The 20343-nt window shown below is 41.8% G+C and overlaps 1 protein-coding gene and 1 long non-coding RNA gene across 3 annotated transcripts in view; one reads left to right on the plus strand and one right to left on the minus strand.

The window, feature by feature from the left end:
- Positions 1-2587: 2587 nt before the first annotated feature.
- Positions 2588-3502, minus strand: LOC142414052 (uncharacterized). Its single transcript, XR_012776966.1, has 3 exons — positions 3455-3502; positions 2763-2854; positions 2588-2604 (listed from the first exon to the last, which is right to left on the minus strand). It is a non-coding gene; the product is annotated as an uncharacterized LOC142414052 (long non-coding RNA).
- A 269-nt stretch (positions 3503-3771) lies between these two features.
- The window catches only part of CDH13 (cadherin 13), a 520188-nt gene continuing 503616 nt past the window's right edge, over positions 3772-20343 (plus strand). Inside the window, exon 1 of one of the 2 annotated variants that reach the window (XM_075510904.1) lies at positions 3772-3935. In XM_075510904.1, the coding sequence (XP_075367019.1) occupies positions 3891-3935 (45 nt within the window). In that variant the 5' untranslated portion in view covers positions 3772-3890. The remainder of the gene's footprint in view (positions 3936-20343) is intronic. The other variant, XM_075510905.1, reaches the window with a different exon arrangement.

Consider the following 20343-nt stretch of genomic DNA (forward strand, 5'->3'; position numbering starts at 1 on the left):
GGCCCATCTGCCCTAAAAGAAACTCAACTATACCTGTCCTTTAGGGACAGATGCTGATCTGGTGAGGATTGAGTTGTCTTGGACTGTATTATGCTGCCATATTGGGGGGTATGCCCTTTTTGTCCCTTCTGTCCTAGAGACATGCCACTCAAGCTCACACCCCACCGGTTGCTGCCCAGTGCTAAAACCTTTTTCCAAGCTTGAAGGAGTCAGAAACTGCAGTGTGGTGTAGCAGCCAGGAGTGGATAGATTGCCAGTACTATGGTAGGGGAAATTAGTCCCTTTCTCTTGCATCCAGGTTTCTTATGTGACTCACTTTAATGTGAAATTAAACTTCCCTTGTTCTGATAGATTCAAGGCAGCTAATCCTCAGTTTTTACAAAATAGAGTCAAGGCAAATCTTCTGAAGGTCAAAAGGCATTTCTGGCAGCATACAGTCACTCCCTCATCTGCTAATGGGTCTTTCTCTGACAACACCTTATGTGTTGCAGGCAATTAATACCGTTCATATTAGCCTCAGCTCAGCATTGGCCTCTATTGCCAGAGTATGTCATGGAGAGAGAGTGAGCTGAGGTGTCAAGTTGCCCAAGATTTTATAAGTGAAAACGATGGCATCTTGCATCTAAAGACTACAGAGCATGTTACATCTATCAGTTAACATAGGCTTGGATATAGAAAAGGTCTCAGCAGGAGCTTGCTTTGCTCACAAACCAAGACCCCTCTCAGTCATTGCCTAAACTTACTGGGCATTTTACATCAGCAAGCGGCGGGTAAGAGAAGCACAGCTTGCCCTAAAAGGGAAAGCCTGAACCCTGGAGCCTCTCCTCTGACCATGCCCTAAACCTGAGGCTGTTACTTCTGTCATTGTCGCTCCATGGCCCCACAACTTCATGTTTCATTTGTGCAGCAAAATTGCTTCAAGGGGAGGATTAGAGAGCAACCATCCTCCACCACCTGGAGCCTTGCCTCCCAGCCTGCCCCTTAGGGATGTTTTACAGAGTTCGAACCTTCTCCTGTCACCTAAGGCTGAGAAGGACTGAGGAACCAACTCTTAATTTCTAATTAATAATGTACCAGCTTTTCACTAATAATCTAATTAGCAGAGAAGACTCTGCTCCTGACCCCAGAAGATACAGTCCCACTGGGAGCCCACCTGCAAGGGGCCAAACCCTTGTCCTGGGCCTCAGGGGCTGATTTGCAGCCATTGCCCACCTCCTGCTGCTGGAGGCCCCCGTTAAACCCAGTTAACCCCCCCTCAGCATCCAGGACTGCTGTGCGCTGGATTTTACCTCACATGCCAAAGTGGCTGTTTCCCAAAGGCAGCCAGGCCCTGCGTGGATGGGCGCTGGGGAAGGACATGGCAGCCTCATACCGGTGTGCCATGCTAGGCCTGGGTTTGGCAGCAGCCTGTGAAGGGTTAACCCCTGGGAGCTGTTAATTACCACTCCAGGAGTGGTTAATTACCCCTCCAGGGGGCAAGTAGGAGCAGCTGTGGGCAGAGGGCCAAGGCAAGAGGGACAGGTTCTGTGGGACAGGCTCTGTGGGACTGGAAGTAAAAGGTTAGTGAATTAGTTGTTTTGATTTTTTTTTAAAAAAATAATTCTCTTTTTCATTGTTATTAGGGGGTAGTTGCTGTTTCTGGAGGCAAAGGGCTGTGGTATGTGGCTCCCTTTGGCTGTGAAGGGCTGGAGGCCTGAGTGGGGCCCATCGGGGAGGCAGGTCCTGCTTTAGACCTTGCTGTGGTGTCTGGCCCCTCTGTGGTGAGGAGGGAGGCCATGGCAGCGGGCCCAGCCCTGCTCCTTACGGCTGTGGGACCATAGGGAAAAGCTTAAACTCCTTGTTCCCATCTCTACCCTCTTGGCCATGCTGTGTCTTGTGAAGAAATTAACTGCTCATATTGGCTCAAATCTCATGTTACTACAAGCATTATTTTGGAGTGAATCACCTACCTCATGACTTGATTTTTTTTTTTTTTAATTTAAATGAGTCCTTTTCCTGTGAAACAGGATGCAGATATGCCTTTGTTTCTCTCAGCCACCACCTACTTCTGGTTGGTCTGGTAACTCCCTCAGCTGTTTGGCCCCTGTTTGTGGGGTTTAAGAGACTGTCCAAATCCCCGTGGTCCCACACAAAGGCTATGTGTACTGTGGTACAGCTGGTGCTGTGGTCTGCAGGCTATGTCCTATGAAAAGCCCCCAGCCTTGTTTATAAACTTCTGAGGTGCTTCTCTTGAGGCTGGGACTTGCACGTAGTGGAAAGCTGGGACCCTGTAAGACCAATGGAAGATGGTCACTTGCTTATTTTTAATCATAAAGAGCTCTAAGATTTTTTTTACCCTGCTAAGCTGGCTTCCTGACTGAAAAAAAGGATGAAAAAGAAAGCAACTTACCTGCTTTTTTTTTTTTTAATGTATAAGTGGTGAACCTTTTGCTGTTATATAGTGTTATAATTGCTACTGGTAGTTCCTGCTGGGTTTGGTTGGAATTCTGATCCATCTGGAGTATTAATTTATACTCATGTGTGATTAAAGTACTGGAGCAGAGTTGTTGCTGCATGTGAGGCCTTAGATCGAAGGACAGTGTTTTCCTTCAATTTTGGTCCAGTCTGTAAGTAAAGGAATATGTGAGCTGTGAGCAGTAGGCTAGCAGTGGTTGGGGAAGCTATTAAACAACATTATTCACAGCAGGAAGCTCCTGCTGATGCTGAGGAACTCCAAGTGGTTGGCAGCTCCTTTGAATGCATATCTCTTCCCATCTGCCTACCTGCCTTCCCCTCCCCGTGTCTCTGCTCGTCTCCACTGGTGCAGCAGCCACTCGTGGTGGGGCAGAGCAGAAAGTGGTGGCAGCTGGCTCTGCTGGATGAGCAATCAAGGGAAAAGCATCAGTCATGACAGCTGAGGAAACTTTTGACCCTACTGAAAATGGGGGAAGGGTACTGCTAAATAACCCTGGTGACTGCAAGAAGGCAAGTCAAAAAAGGACTGGACTGTTGTGATAATGGGGAGTGGCAAGAGAGATGGAGCTGGAAATGCAGACAGGGGAATTTGTTCATAGTCTTTGGTCTGTCTGCCTGGTATTACTTGCTGGGTTGCAACATAACCAATCCAGAGAAAGCAGGTTCTTGAAACATCAGGTCCCCTCTTCCAAACAAGAAAAGTTTTTGTAATTGAAGGGCATGCATCTTTGAAACTTTGTCCTAGATTCAAGTTCATTGAATCAAAAGCCAGTTCTGCCATTACCTGAGCAGTTAATAAAATCTATTGCCTTATGATGGATTTTTTCTGCAGGCTAGAATTGATCTGTCTTCGTTGTGATTTGTGAGATTAAAGGGAAAACACAAAATATAATCTCTATTTCTACTGCACTGAAAAATTTCACTGTGTTCTTCTTCTAAGGCTTGGAAGTTACTAAAACTGCAGTGGTCATTTTTTTGATTTATTGAAAATAAAGCATACCTTATTAACATTTTAATAAAGAGAATCTCCTTGCAGCGGTGCTCAGAGTTGCTCTTATTTCTCTCTGTGCAATTCCATTCTTTAAAAGGGAAAATACTATTGAGATCTGTAAGGCATGATTTGTTAGACTGAAACTAAACACACAAATACACCAAAGCAAAAAGCTTTCTAAAGGTGCTGTGTTTGTGAGAGGTGCTTGCCCAATGTGTGTGATGCAAAATGGGGATGCTTTGTGAAGAAATCATCCTTGTAAAGCCATTGGTTCTGGTCATCAGACTCTATCCAATGCTTTAGTGATGATGCTGCTGATCTATTTGGGAAGTTGGCTGGCTCTCAAGGCAGAGTCTCTTCTCAAAGGCTGTTTCACAGTGAAAATATGCTCAGTGCAGCCGAGTGCATGAATGAAAAAGCCTCTGGTACCTTCTAGTCTGGCAAAATGCAGCACAAAACTCAACTTACTCTGTCCTTTCTGCTGTCCCAGGTAAGAAATGTGTGGTTTTTTCCCTTGTTTTCTTTCATCTTCCTTCTCTTGTGCGTTTGGATTTGAAAGTATTTGTAATTCAGGTCTGATTTCTGAGTAATTATACATTGCTTGAATTACCGTTGAAAGATGCAAGATCTCTGCTATAAGCCAGTTGCTAGGAATGTAGAATCTCATAGTTCCTTGATTTACAATTACAACAAATTTGCTGTGTGATATATAGCATTTTTTGTTTCCCTTCAGGAAGGGTGGTGGGGGGAATCTTTCAAATGTCTCGGTAGCAGCTGCAGCAGCAGTATTTTCTGTCATATCAAATGCTGCAACTTTGATTTGCCTCTTTCCTCTGTGGCTTTTGCCGGGTAGTAGGCTTATAGGCTGTTATAGGCAGCTCACATTATTTATTGCTTTTTTAAAAAAAAAAAAGAGGAGGGGGAATATGGAGGAAAAATAAAATCAGACCTTGCAAAAGGATCCCTTCCCCGTACTCTCTTGATAGATGTGTAATACTCTGTTAGTGACTTGCTATGTAGCCTTTCTCTTATTAAACGTAATAGATCCCCCTCTGCCAGAAAGCAGAGGAAAAAACACCCAGCCTTAAAAACACGGAGCTGCGAAAGCCCTGCTGCTGCTGTCTGTCACAGCAAAGGGACTCTCTGGGCTTTGACTTCTCAATACCTTCTGATTGCTCTCTTTTCCTCTTGCTGCTGTTATAGGGCTCACTTTTTGAAAGCTCTGGGGAGGTTTAAAAATCCTTTGTTGTTGTCCAGATTAAATGCATCCTTCCTTCTTTTGTCTTATGAGCTCTGTAAACTCTTGCATTTAGTGACAGTGTCACTGGCATCCTGTGCACTGAGTAGAGATAAAAGTTAATTCCTTTTTGACTTGCGATCGAGTGGTTTTGTTAACCCTTAGGGGGGCTGTAGTTTTCAGAGCGTCAAACTAGTGCTCGGGACGCTGAGTCTGTGCACTCGTGTTTGTGTAATTGCAATGTCCAGCAGGCATTTAGTGTGCTTTTTCAAAACAGGATGATGAGAAAAATGGTGAAGGATCACTGTTGGGAGAGCTTTATTGCTGAGAGGAGATACATCAAGAGTGTGTGAGTAGGAAGCAGCAGGGTGAACTGAACACATATATGCTGCGGATCAAAGCTAGGATATTTGGGTCCTGGCTTACCCTCATAAGGAATAAAAGCATTAATGTGGGTGGCTGAAGTTATGGGACAGTAGGAGACTCGGTGACTGGAGGCTCATGTGAGCAAGCACATAGGCATTTGGGTGGGCCAGGATAACAGTCCTGCGCATTCAGGGAGTGTAACAGATGAAAGCAGCTGCTTTGGCCATAGGTATGGTGCCTGGATGCACTGGTGAAGGATGAGTTTGAGGAGCCGGAGCAGCATGTGCTGGGTATATATGCAGAGTTTCTTGCAGGGCCTCCCTAACAGCTCGGGCTGAGGCTCTGTGGACTGTGTAGGCGGGCTGGCCAGTGGGCAGTGTGCCAGCCCTGCTGAGACTGGCTGCAGTGAGTGGGCAAGCTGCTGCTCCTGGGGAGGGCTCAACGGCTTTCCGGTGGGCTGGGGATGCCCAAAGGGCTCCTGGGGAGGAGAAGTTGTCAAAGGGGGCTGAGATCCAGCCTGGACAGGCAGCTGGGCTGGCAAAGCTGCCAGTGGGAGGCAGTGCCCAGGGAGCAGAGGGGCTGGGGGGAGAAGGCACAGACAGTGTAAAGGTAACCTGTGGATATACTGAGCTGGTGCTCCCTCACCTTGGGCTTGAGACCTGCCACCTGGACTGCAGTTTGCTTGGCTTTCTCTGTGTTTTCAGTCCTTTTTTTGTCCATCTTCCTTAGCACGCTACTGAGTTAATCAGCTTGAGTTTGGATTTTCTTTAGCGGTCCCTGGTAGGAAAAGCAGTATGTATATGATAGAGGAAGACAGACTTCTAAGGCCTATTAAACCACATGGCTGGCATTTTTTTAACATCAGTAACTATTTAAAATCTGACAAGGTGCAGAACATCTGCTTCTGAAAACAACTGTGCACTTCATTGATAACTTTCAAGAATACTTCAGAGTTTCTTCTCTTGCTGGGCTGAGATGAGTTTGAGTATACGGCAGGGCTGAGCTTGTGCTGCTTTAGCATTGCTGTGTATTTAAGTGCTTAAAGTGCACCTCACCTTCTTTATTAGCATATGTAGCTTTATCTGGCAATGTGTCTACCTAGTGATTTAACACATCTCCAAGTTTGCTTTATAGATCATATCTAATTCATTCCCTAATTCATTAACTCTTAGACTATAATAAGGAAGTGTACATAAATCTGTCTTCAGGTATAAGGGTGTTGAGTATTGGCAGGTTAAAGTGTGAACTGAAGGTGATAGCATGCTAGGGAAGGAAAAGGGAAGTACTGAAATGCTGTTTGGTTTTTCTCTTTGACACACCACATGCACAACTTTCATATGACAGGAAAAGTAAACAGAAGAATGTGAGAAACAACATATTGAACAAATGCAGCCATCTGGCTGTGTAGTGGTTGTAACACATTTTGAAATTTTTTTCATAAGTTTTCTTTTTTCTCCCTTAGCAGTAGCAATAATGCCTCATATAATACAATGCTAGTGGAACCTGCAAAGCTCAATTTTGATAAAATGATTTCTAAGCAATAGCAATCTAGTAATGCAATACGTTCTGTGGAAGTAGAAGATAGGAATAACTTCATTTCAAAGTAATAATAGCAAAGTCTACAGTGTGGAAAAAAGTTTGAGGAAATTCTTGTATTCATAAGAACATGAACTGAAAAATGTTTAGTTTTAATTAAAAGTTCATTTCTAAAACTAGTAACTTTGGTTTTGTGTTTTCTTGGTCTGCATCTAATTCAACTGCATTTGTTAAATATAAAAAAAATTGCTTTTTGAGGCATTAAAAGGATGAGGCATTGCTTTTTCAGCCCATTAACTATGTTTGTAAAAGTTGTGGTAAACAGGTGGGTGATAAATGAATTTTTTTCTTTTGCAAAGATTTAATCTATGCTACTACCAACTATTTGTCCTGTTTTCACCAAAAGGAAAACTGAATGTTAGCTGGAATAGCTGAGGAAGATATGTTTCAAGTACTTCTTTAATTCAGGATCACCTTTAAAACTACAAAGCATACCTATACTATACAGCTTTATTGATCTGAAGCTGACAATAAAAACTAAGTGTACTCTGGTAGCTTGTGCAGTTCACTATACAGTATACTGTAAGCAGTAAATACATATAGATTTTTAAATCTATCAAATCAGAGTGGTTTTTACATTTTTGCCGAAGGATATTTTCTAAGGCCTATATACAATATATTTGTTTTAAAACAAAAGTTGTTCACAGGCTTGCTTTTGTGTGTTATGCATTTCACACAGACAGATGAATCAACATAAAATTTGTAAGTAAAGCTTACAAGATGAGGAAAAAAAATTTTGATAGCCTTAACAATAACTGTCATGTTCCACTGGGTTGCTACTAAGTCAATTGGAAAAAAGTATAGATTTCACAAGCTTGTCATTCTAGTGAATAGAGAAAATTAGTCCTAAAACTCTTCCCAAATGCATAGCCCACGCTGCTGCATTCTTAAGCTTTTATTTTTTCGAATTTCTCCAGAAGAGGGCTCCATGCACAGCTTGAAAGTCAGTATTAAAAGAAAAAGAAATTTATCAGCTTCAGGAAAAAAGAAGAATCTTGCTCACACAAAGTCTGTTGATATAACATTACAGATTATGTTCAAATTCTTACCAAGCATTTCCATGTTGTATCTTGTTGCTGTAGGTCTTGTTTTGTTTAAGACTGCTTATTATTTGAGAATTCTAGAGGGAAAAGTCCTATATCTCTTGTGCTATATCTGAGTTGTAAAAATGCTTAAAAAATGGTAGAGAGACTCAACTGCCAATTATTATGTATAATTATTTGTACTGATGAGCATTTTGTGAGCAGGCTGACATTTACTCCTGACAGTTTCAGGCCATCATTTTTGGTTATGTAGTCAAAAAGAGCTTCCACTTGCATATCTCATTCAAATGATGAAAGGTGGTGTTCCCCAAAACACGGAGCCATTCCAGAAGTCGTGCTGTGCTATTTGTCAAACGTTGCCTTGGAGCGAAGGTTGGCCCCTGGTGAATTAGTATGACTTTAGGCAACAGCTCTAACCTTTTAAAGATATTCTTACATAGGACCTGACCAGACTCCTTACTGCTAAGCAAGGGGGATTTGTTACAAACGATGAGTGGAAACTGGTCATGAAAATGCTGCTGGAGTTATGACATTACAATTAAACCCACTTTGTTGTGTACCACTTGAGGCTCTAGCTTTCGATTTAAGATGTAGCTCAGGCAATATGTTGGGACCCGGTTTCTGTTTTTGATGATCAAAAATTGAAAAAGGTTATTCTAGCACATGGAATATATTTGTGCTGTGATCCATTGGGGGTTATTGACTTCCTAGCTGACAAGTCACTAAACATGAAATGAGTATTTCTAAAAGGTATCTCAACAGACCAGTGCAACAGGAACTATTTAGAACTACGTAGATAGCAACAGTGGTGCCTGTTCAAGCAGATGTGAAGTTCTGCCTTTCATTTTTCTTTCTGTTAGTTGTTAGACAAGTAGGCTCTTCCCATTCTATTAGCATGTAAGGGCAGGATAGATAACAAAGCTGTTACTGTTATAGTCTTCCTGCATCACTGCTGGAGTCAAATCTCTTATCTTCAGCTGCTGGGTTGTACCAGTGTGCTGTGTGTCAGGATTTTGGCCTCAGGTTTCAGAGTTCCTATGCCAGCATAAGCCTTTCAGGAGGAGGAGGGCTTCATTTGGGACTTGAGGCAGAAACATGAGGTTAATGGCTTTAATTGTTTAATGGAAATAACGTCTTCATTCTGTCTTTGACAGGTACAAGCACCAAATTCACTTTTTTGTGTATAACTAGTATTCTAACCAGCAAAGCTTCATCTGTGCAGGCAAAAAGACAAATCTACCATGTCCACTGGGGAGGAGAGACAGAATGAGAGGGATTTATCATCCTTAGGAGACTAAGTGGGCTATAGCTCTTCCCAGTTAACTCTGGACGATATTAGTGGGTTCTTGATCATGGCCATATGGTTGCACTGTGCCCTGCCCTAATCACCAGATGGATGGGACCAGCCCAGATGGGAGACTGTTTTTTCTGTCATTTCATGTGTCCTGCAGCTAGCACAATGTTAGTGTATACAAGTCAGTAGGATATTAAATGCCAAAGAGGAGTGAAAAATAAGACTTGCTTTATTAACCACTGTTTCATTATTCAAAGGGCTTGGAAATTTGCCCACTGCTTTTTTTTTTTTTTTTTTTTTTTTAGTGTTGTGATGCGGACTGTATTTTCTGTCAAACGGAAGAATCTAATTCTTTGAAAGCCTTACTGTTTTGTATGAAGGGAACTCATTCCACCACTAACTTATCCAATATTCTACTGTTGTGCACCATTAATTTTCTTGGCTAAAGAAAAAAGGAGGAATTTAAGACTTGGTTTGATGGAGGTGGTTAAAACAGTTCTAAGAACAGACTAAAATAAATATGAGCTATTAAGAGTGGGATGGGGTGAAACTTTTCAGCACACAGCAGTTTATCAGTATCTCTAACCACTTGGAAAAGCTGATTAAGGTGTTTAAATAACTTCTGATATCTATGAATATCCGTGTATGGATGTCTAATTTGGTATCTTTATGGGCCTTGTTTTCAGGGAGCTGAATATCCACCTTCAAGCGTTTGAAGTGTCTCAAAATTGGGCACCCATATGCAGCTCTCTGGAATGAATAAGTTTTTTTTGCCTAAGGTTCCTCAGACTCCATTTGATAAAGGTTCCACTCCCAAAACTATCATTTAAAAAAACCCAACAAACTAATAATAGCATCTCTTTCAGTATGAACTCTTTTGTTCTCTTGCTGTGAACAACTAATGTTTAATTCCTTATTGGTAATGGCAATATATATATTTCTAAAAGCTAATATTTAATTCCCAAGGACTTTGCAGTCTGGTATTTAATGAAAAGCAAATAATTCTTGTGTGTATGAAGGCTGTGTTAATAGCAGTACTGAGAGAAAGTGGGTTTCTAAAAGTTTGAAGAAGTTTTTGGCAAATGAGTAGTCATGGCAGGTGGACCTTGTGGTACTTGTATGTAACAAGGACTCAAAATGCTGAAAAACATGGGCTCTAGGCCATTAAGCTTTCACAGCACTGTTAATATGGCTGCATGCAAAGAAATATGTATACATACAACTTGAATTTAGGATGTAAGAGATGCTCACTTGCGAATACCTATACCTGTAAGCTTTTCTCAGCTATTACTACTTGTGTGCTGAAGACTACTGTTGGAGGTTACCCCCTCTTCCTCCCCTGAGCTATGTTAGGTGTGAGTGCTCCTGATTTGCTCCAGGGCAAAGTTGGCAAGCTTGGCTGGAAACACAGCTGGGGGAGTACTGATTCTATACATTAATGGCTGTCTGCCACATGGACAGTAACACATCTGTGGCAGAGGCAAAAAGAGGATGAATAACTTCTCATATTGCTTCAAATCAATCCATAAAACTGTTAGCACATTGAGTTTTGTTTGAATTGCTGTGGAGCAAAAAAGCATGTTACAACATACTTATCACGCTGATAATCGGCTCATCTACTTTATAGACACTTAATCTATTTCTTTTCATTGTCTTGGCATAACTTGGAATTGCAAGAAGGGTTTCTGTGCAAACTGTCTTTAAAGAAGAGTATCAGAGTCAAACATAAGGGATTTTGAACCCATAAGAGCAAAATAAAAGCTGGCAGCTGTCCATGCAGTCACTATATAAAGGCAAAAATTGTAAGTTGCTGTGAATTCGTCTGGATCCACTAGGGAGCTATCCCAGCATGCATGAATTAGGAGTGCGATCCATAGCTTGTATAGACAGTGTACGAGGACGGAGGCAGGGGGAAAATCATGTAAAGCTGCCCTTTCCCCAGCCTATTATAGTTTTCTTGATGTAAGATGGTCCTTGAAGTGTGTCTATTACATTTAACTTTGAGCCAACTGTTGGTAACTGCTTGGGAACAGAGAAAACCCTGGGAACAGCGTTCCCAAGATCTTGCATTTTCCCATGGACAAACTTGCTGGCTTTGAGTTCCCCTACTGCCAAATAAGGTGTATTTATGCATTTCTCTAGAGACAGCCCTCTGTTTTCCCTGAGGAACCATGGTTTATCAGACAACAAACAGCTCTATCAAAATGTGAGAGCTGAACATAGTACTGCTCTACCGTTGACAAAGCAGGAAATCCAGAGCATCTGGTACTTTGCTCTCTACATGAAAGGAGATGGAATTAGCCATTAGAATTGGATGGGCATTTCCCTCCCCATTAAACCCATTGTTTCAGAGCTCTGTCAGAGGAAGCTGAGCAACTCCAGCTGTGCTACGTAGCAGGAATGGATATCTCAGGTGCAGGTTTGAGCTGTTCAGTACAGTTAGATAACTGGCCAAATTAAAAGGTGTTCAGTTTGACCTTCTGCAAAGGTAAGATAGCTGGTCTTGCAAGTGCCAGGAAGTCATGGATATTATCTACCATCCTTATTCAGGTGAAATGTGAAATGAAAAACCTGTGGGTAAAGATAAATGAGAATTAAATTAAAATAGGACAATACATAAAAATCAGTTTTGATTTCTGGGCATTTGCATTAGCCTGCTACCTGAAGGTTGTATTGTGTGTCAGGCTAAGTGGTTATATTCTTTTTCAAAGCGTCTTTTGTTTTCATAATTCATGATCTGATTGAACTAACTGGACTCTGAACTCTATAAATCTTGATTTGTGAATATCGATAATCCTATTAATTTACTGATATACAGCTCTGACCTGAACACTAAAGTAGTTAGGCCCATATTTGATCACCTTTCCTTAATATGTGGCAATATCATTGCAGGAGACATTATTCAGTGAGACAAAGATGTAAGGATGGTCATTAAAGCCTAGCAGTAATGGGAAGTACACCTTTTTGCACCCACTTACCCTACTGTTCAGAAAGAGATGAGGATCTGACATTTGCTTCTACTTTTGGAATCATTATTTTCTTGTAATGCTTTTAATTAAAAGACCTCATTTAAAAATGATAAAGAAGAATACAATCTTCAGTTTTAAATGTCATCAATAGTTTTCCCTAATTGTTGGATCTACACAGTTTAGTTATCAATGCAGAAGTGTGGCGTTCTGTGCAGTGAGGATATTTATTATTGCAATCTGACAAAATAGCAGCTCTTTAGATGATAATTTTGGATACAATGTGTTACCAGGAAATAAGGTAAAGATGCTGGGAATAAATAATGACATTTTTGTATCTTGTGGAAATGACTTCTGGTCTTGTATATCTCTCAGCTTTAGTTTTCTAAGTTTGCAATAGCAAAACACTGTTGCTCACACTAATATGGGAGCAGGTCTCCAGTGGACATGGATTGATTGCATTGCCCTGCTTTGCATTATCTAGGTGAAGGATGGTTAGTATCAATGCCATGTGCATTTCTACTGTGTACATACTGGGAGGCTTACATGGCTTCTATTACTGTTATATCTGAGCACCCTGCAAATGGTAATGAATTTATCCTTGCTTCCCTAAAATAAATGCTGAGTTACGACAGGAACATTATTCTGAAATGGGAGACAGCCTCCAACATCTGCCTGATTCAATGACTTTAGTTCTATTATCTTAGTTGAGTAATGATGTAGGCTGCTGTCACTTTTGCTGCTGGTGTTGATTCAGTAGTGACAGTTCATTGTACTATAGAAAGATTAATTCTGATTGGAGGGAGCCCAGAATAAATTCAGTCTTTAGGCCAATCAGAAGCTGGTGTATGTAGTACTATTTTAATAATGCCGCTCAAGTTTCAAGAATATAATTAATTATGATTTGCCAAAGAACTGCCTATCTCTATACAGCTAGTATTTTGCATATAGAGGAAACTGAGAAGAGAAAATCTTTAGCTAATAATAACTGCACAGAGTTCCTTTAAGCGTAAGGAAAATGGGGTGTACTTGCTTATAACTGGTGTTCATGTGATGGCTGCTGGCAAAATGGTCGGTTGGAGCAGAGGAGGAGGATGAGGCTGGCAGTGCTATATATACGCACAGCCTCTGAGACCAAAACAGTTTAGGGTAGAAGACGGGCAGATAACATAAAACCAACTATGCGTCCAGTGCTTGGGTAGGGGAGAGGTACTGGTTATTTCCACTGCTATGTGAGGTGTAGTCTCAGTGGCCGAATGTTTCCCTCCACTGTCTGTTCACTGATAATGGCTCCTATCTTTCTTCGTTTCCTCAGACTGGAGGAGGCAGAGCTACCAAAAGCTTGGGCTCCTCTGGCAGGAGGTCAGCTGCCTGGTCATGACTGTTCTACTCCTATGCCTAACTTCTGGAAGTGTGATGTTGCTGTCCTAACGTGTCATTGTTAGTGAGATGCACAGAGATGTTTGAATTCCTGGGCAACACATGGATGGACCATTTGTTACAAGCCCGAAACATAAGAATCTGTAGACTCGTATGGACTACTGAAAGCTAATTTCCGACTTTGTGGAACAGCTGCCTCTTCCTGTATGGTTATGTCCCTCTGAAATGAGGATTCAATCTTCTTACACTTGCTTCCCAAGAATACAATTTTCAAAGCTTTTGTTCCTTCATGAGTCAAAGGCACACGAGCACAGACCTGTTTCTTGCTGTGCATGGGAACTAAACATTGATTATGGGTGGCTGAAGGAGTTTGGCTAAAATAGAAACCGACTTGGTTGTCTGCCATAACTCATGCTGAACCTGAACAAAATTTTTTTTCCAACTTGTTCTTGACTTCTGATTTCTGCATGCTCTGTGTTTGTGGAGTCTAGCTGGGATATGAAGGAAGAAAAAACAATCATGCACAGCACGAGTGGTTCTCCCTGCCTTACCTCCAGGCTGACTGGAAGCATCAGCATTCCTGTAATTTCCTTGTTCAAATTACTTTTTCTTTGTTCCACTTCATCTGCTCAAAAAAATTCAGATAGTCCGAGTGCTTTTAGTTTTTTCTACTGAAACTTTCTTCCAGAACTTCTAGTGTTGGGGGAAAGGATTAATACTCTTTACTACTGTGTTTTAACTTCTCTTAGATGGGGTTCGAGAGGCCTTTTGGAAAGTCCATTCCTGTTCTTGGTGCTTATAGATGTTTTTCTTTTGGTGACAGATGAGAAGATGATGGGGATTTTTCTGCAGCATGAGGAAAACCAGACATGCCTAAGGAGTCACATTCCTTTAGCATTTTACATAGGTCCTGGTTATTTTCACTGGGTAATCTGCAGATTGCCTAGAGTTAGAGCAGTGTTAAATTGGAACCTTCAGCTAATGTGGTAGGCAACTATAAGCATTGTACTGTTAGTACTTGTGTATCTGGCCCAAATCTTGTGCATTTCTTGGTATGTTCATATTGCCCTACTCCTTTCTCCCTCAGTCCCCTAAGGCAGTCTAGTTCTATCTGAACATGTAGAAATGAGAATTTAATTTGGCTACCCCATTAATAGTTTTAAGTTGGTAATCTCTTAGAGCCAGAAGTGCTGGGATAGTTATTTAGTAATAAACATGCCGACATAGCTGCTGAATTTCTTGTCCCTTTCCTTGGCTGACTGAGGAATACAAGACAGAAGATCAAACCTTAACACAGAAAAATGGAAGGGAAGACAAAGCCAAGGAAAAAAGAAAAACAAAATGGTATTCCATGTCCTGTAACTTTTTGCAGCTGTTAGGATTTGGAAAGCAGCCTTTTACATTTGTGATATAGTTAACAGATGTAGACAGGAATGGAGCGCAGCATCTAGTCTGATTCTGCTTGATTTCCATATCTTCATTTACATGCAATCTTACCTGATAGTTTAGGCTGACACCCATATCCAGAGCTCTTGCTTGTATCTGGATCTGAAGTTGTTGGCATCAGGAAACAGCAGTACTTTACTCTGTCTTACACACATTTGTGTGTGTATCAGCATGCTGGTTTACGAGAGGCAGGAAATTTAATCCTTTGTAAAAACTGTATCTGTTTCCAGCATTCATTAGCTGCCCAGCCACAGAACTCTTCTCTCTTCTACATTTTATGTTTTGGTGGGACTTTTTTATTATCATTTGCTGTATGTCTTAATGGACAATATTTATCTGTCTGCTGCTTTGACATTGTTGTGTTCATGGTCATTAAATCCATTCTACTGATGCTTTGGGAAACTTGTTACCGCACAGATGAAATAAAACTTAGGCGATACCTTCCCCTAATTGACTAGTTGGCTGGGGAGGGAATGGGAAAGGAGAGAACAGAGGATGAACTGGGTATAAGGTGCGAGGCCAAACCAGCCTTCATTGCAGGAGAGCACGTTGCAGTTTCTTTTGAAACTGTTTGCATATCACTTCTTTAACTGTCTGAAATGATTTTATGTATATTGGAAAGGTTGTTTCCCCACACATCTGCTGTGTAACACAAGCATACTTTTTAACTGCATACTGGTGGAAGTGAGTATGTCCCAGAGGAAATGGAAAGGTAGGAAAGGGCCAGAGAAGCTGGGAGGGGGAAGGACAACTCTATTATGGCTTTCCAGCAATAAATACGAAGCAAGCCAGATACCAGGAAAAGCTAGGCAATGTCCTGCTGAAATAAGTATTATGGACCAGCTGTTACGAGAGATAAATGGTCCAAAGTTTTGTCAGATATTATGTGATTTCCTTCCCCCTACCACTTTCGGTAATATATAATTTCACAGACTTATCTCCTTTCTTTTATTTTCTGACATCTCTTGGAAGCCAGCTGAAGAGCAAAGATTAAAGGGAAGAGAAACTGACTTCAGGCACATTAGCAAACTAGCTGTTAGTTTTCTGGAGGTTATTCCAAGCTTAAAACGGAAAGAACCCTCCCCTGACAACTGAGCATACAATTCATATACAATGGATCTACTTCTGACACTGTATTTCTGGGGTGTTTGCACGACTCATGATTCATCTGGCAGTGCTTGGGTTTAAGCACTGATAAAGAGAACACAGCAGAGTGCAAATACATTTGACCTTTCAAAACATTGAAAATAAAACAAAAGTAGAAAAATAGTTATTTTGCAGTCTTTCCTTGTACATGTGTAATGACTGCAAGCAAACTAGCATTCTCATTTCTGCCTTGGGAGCCTGGGTAGCACAGAGGCTTCTAGGCCTGAGATCTACTGTTTTATACCTGCTGTTCCCAGGACAGCGTGTGTGAGTTGGCCTGACATTGGAGTAGAAGTTCAAGTCAACTTTGATTTCTCTAGTTCAGGGATTGGCCTGTAGTTCAGGTCTGCTGCATCCCAAAATCTTTACTGTTTGATATGCTATGCTTGTATAATTGGCATGCTGGTCTTGGTTCACTTGCCTGATGGGCAGGAGTCTGTATTTCAAGTGTAAAGTATCACTGCAACTGTCACTTTAAATCAGTAGTACCAATACAGAAGCAAGGCTCAGGTACCTGTGGAAAGTTTCTGCTGAAATCCTCAGCTAGCTACAGCCTTAGTTAGCTTGGATGCAGCCACCTCTTAATACGGCTGTGAGCAACTTTAAAAAGTGAGTAATTCCATGGGTGCTATATGGTGCAGTTACCCCTGTTCAGTTAGCACAGCAGTGGGCTCACTGCTGGGTTCAGCCTTGCCCTGAGTTAACCCCTCCTAGAAGGGCTGGGGTTTTTAAATAGCAGTGTGGCTGAGTCAGGGGCATGCCAGGCTTGTTGCGCTGCCACTCCCCATGTCATGACTGCTCCTGGGGAATATGTGTAGTTCTGAATATGGCTCCAAATATGCGGGGAACTGAAGATCCTCCTTTCTTTTCCTCATAATACTGTTGTTGATTTGTGAGCACATTCCTTTGCTTTAAAAGCAGAGGAAGTACACGTAGTACATCCCTCCCAGCCTGCAAGCTAGAGATGTACGCAGTGTGCAGAATTTTGTGCCAAGCTCTGGGGGTAGGGGTAGGTTTTGAATGAAGTGATCAGGGTAAATCTTTCTCTTAAGCCTCTTTGGGGAAGAGAGGGAAGGCTGTGCAGCACCTGGGGTAGGGCTCTGATCTGGTATCGCTACAACTATTTTTGGTATTTGTAAAGCTGCTTTGCAGTTGGTGCACTGGAAGTTGGATGTTTTTTGGGTCTGAAGCTGCTTAACTGTAAACAATAGCCCCTCCTTGATTTATTTGTACTACCCTGCTGCCTGTCATATGCTGGCCAAGTCCAGTGCAGCAAGGAGAGACGTTTTTCCCTTCTCATCCCACTTTCTTATTTCCTGGTTCACTGTGTAGTCACCTTCTGTGGCTGTGGTTACATGAATTTCATTAATAGCAAATCTTGAGCAATCCGCTTAAATAATAATCAGTGTGTCTTTTAATTTGCCCTTCTTCCATATATTTGTTGTGAATCGGTGAACTATCTGATCAGCTAGCTACCTTAGCACCTGTAAACAAATCTCTCTGGTTTTGTTCAGTGCTATTGGCAAAGCTTCTTGCTGAAGCAGGGCTGCTGGACTGGAAGGTGTGTAGTAGTCATGGAGCCTAAGAAGAGAGGGAGACAAGGAAGTGTGACTGCAGTTTAACGGGTAAAGAGCATCTTTCAAGGAAGGGATTCCTTGGTATTCTGTCTTATTTAACAACTCTTTGCTGTAAAATAAGTAATTAGTCCCTAGATAGGCAGCACTGGTACATCAAACTTGCCATCTTTTCCAGACAAGGTTTTAACTGTTCCCTTCAAAGTTATGCTCCTTTTTGCTTAGTCTCCTTCTGGCCCAAGGCATCTTATTTGTGTAACAGCCTAGCTTCTGCTGGACAAAAGTAGGGCAGGGAGCTTTCTTAAGCAATAGCTGTGGCCTTGAGTGTCCTCAGGTTAAGGAGGGTTTGGAGCTTTGGCCTTCTGCTTTCCCAGCAAACTCTTTGTGGGCTTTGATTTTTTTTTTTTTTTTTTTCCTTTATTCTCTCTTCAGACTGTACTGCTTCATTAAGGATCTGAACTGTAAAGCAGAGCCTCTTCCCACCAGCCACATGCATAAGGCTGACCTTTGGCTTGAACACAAAGTTTGGTGTCACCCTTGTCCTATTACCAAATATAGCATAAATCTTACTGACAAGGTTTCCAGGCAGCTGTGGCTGGGGGGATGTAGGCAGTGAATGTGCGTGAATGACAGACGTAATTTCTGATCTCTGAAGCACATGCACCAAGAGGCCCAGGAGAAGAGGGTTGTTTCCTGCTCTGTCCCTTGCCCTGTTTCCATGTGGACACCCTTCCTTGAGCTGCAGCTTGCCTTGCTGTGCTTGGCTAGCGTGCCTGGGGGTCAGAGCCCACCCCGGCACCAGGGAATGGCTGCTGGACCTGGTAGGGATAACTGCGCTCACAGCACTTGGAGCTTTGCTTCTCTCTTAACAGCCTCATCCTTCTCGAGCATCTTGATTTCAAGTGTCTGTTGAAGCACTGTAAACAGATTTCCTTTGGTTCTGCGGCACTACATGCTGTGTTGCAATACATTTTGTCTACTTTAAAGCTGTTAGTGATTCATTAGTTTTACAGTTCCAAAAACCAATTCCAAAGGGATCACTCATCTCCCTAGAGCAGTGAAGATATTTTCAAGCTGGCTACACAGTGCTATGACAGTGTTTTTGAGACTTGCCTGGTTCAAATCATGTGGCAGTGATACTGCCAAAGGCTGCCAATTCAATGGAGGATTGCACACAGATTCCATGGGTGGGAACTTGCAATATTATTAGATACAGCTAATAATAGTTCCTCTTGACTTCTGAAATGTCAGAATGGTCTTGTGAGTAACTGCACTTTAGAAAACATTAACCTTTTGTTTACCACCAAGAGTGGTCCCTGACATGTTCAATGCTGCATTATGCTTGTAATACATAAAGGAAGTATATTGGAAACCAGGAGTTTTAATATATCTGTCTGTGAATTGACTAGTGTCAAGATCTCAGAGTTGCAGCATCAGTCTGGGAACCCATGACTGTGTCCTGTGTGTGTACAATGACTAGAAAGATTAGCTTCTGCTATCCAGAGATTCCTGAGATCTAATGAGCATGCCTCTGCCTCATTTTCCCCATCTGCAAAGGGGTGTGAAACTTAACAGTGAGAAATCTCTGGTGTACTACTGGAAAAAAAAAAAGTATGTTAACATAAAGAAGCAACTCTGTTTTCTTTGAGAGGGGTCAGTTACTGTCTGACAGACTGTCCCCAAGTCAAGTCTCCAGGGTTTCTGGAGTTTCTGAGTATATATCCCAGACCAGTTGCTCTGGAGCTGGGTCTTCTGGCAGGGAACAATGACTCTGCTTTGCAGAGAACTTCAAAAGTTTTCAATTGCTTTATGAACCAAGTGAAACCAAAAGTAAAAAAAAAATAATCTCTAAATGCTCTGTGGAACTAAGTTAATACTCTTTCTTACAGTAGCCATTTATTTATTTTTGCTGTCTAGTGCATCCAGCAAGGTACCAGCAGTATATCTCCAGCTGCAGGATTTACTGTAAGATTTTTATGGACTGCTGGAGACCAATCAGTAAGAGATTTTGATATGTTGGCTCCAGAGTGGCAGAAACTGATAAATGAAAAAACTACAATATCAAGTTCTTCGTCAAAAGATGCTAGCATTTAGAAGAGTGAGAAATTAAGCCACGAGCTTTTGTGTCCTTTTGAGGATATAACTAAAAGCATAGCTCCAAGGCAGATGAGCTGAGTTTCAAGAGATGCTGGTGACTTGTCTCTTCTAGTGATTTGACTAAAGTTGGGGCACTTGCCTCCTGCGAATACAGAGCTGCGTGGGAATTGCATGAAGCCAAGCCCGTAGTTGGAGAGCAATGCAAATACAGGGGAAAGACAGATGACCTATTGAGAGTGCCTCTTCTCAATTGCCTTTTCCAGCTACTTATTATAGTTAAGAACACCTGGTGGATGTATCTTTCAAGGCAGAATTGCATCACTGCAAGCTAAGAATAACCTTACGTAATGAAAGGACCTCACTTTCTGTATGCCACTATACCTTTAATTTTTATTTTCCTGACTTCTGTGAGAAGTTAGATGATGATATCACTTAAGAGCAGGGAAAACTAAAGTACGAAGCAAGAAAATAGCTTGTGCAAAGTCCTATAGGACGTCTTTAACAAGTAGGATGCAGTCACAGCTCAGGAGCTCCAAATCATCAGTATGCATTGTCCCTGGTACTGAGAACCCAGAGCAACATGCCTCGTTGGGGGGGGGGGGGGGGGGGGAATCTTAAGAGTCTTATATTCCTTTCTATTTATTAGAACTAAAACTTTAATTACAGTAACTAGTTTGCATCTTAATGAAGAAAAATCCATCCCTCTATTTCTGCAGTGCATCCAACTGCCAGCATTTAATCCTTGTCTTAAAG

The sequence above is a fragment of the Mycteria americana genome, chromosome 8 (genome assembly GCF_035582795.1).
Source record: "Mycteria americana isolate JAX WOST 10 ecotype Jacksonville Zoo and Gardens chromosome 8, USCA_MyAme_1.0, whole genome shotgun sequence".
In the NCBI taxonomy this organism is placed as follows: Eukaryota; Metazoa; Chordata; class Aves; order Ciconiiformes; family Ciconiidae; genus Mycteria; species Mycteria americana.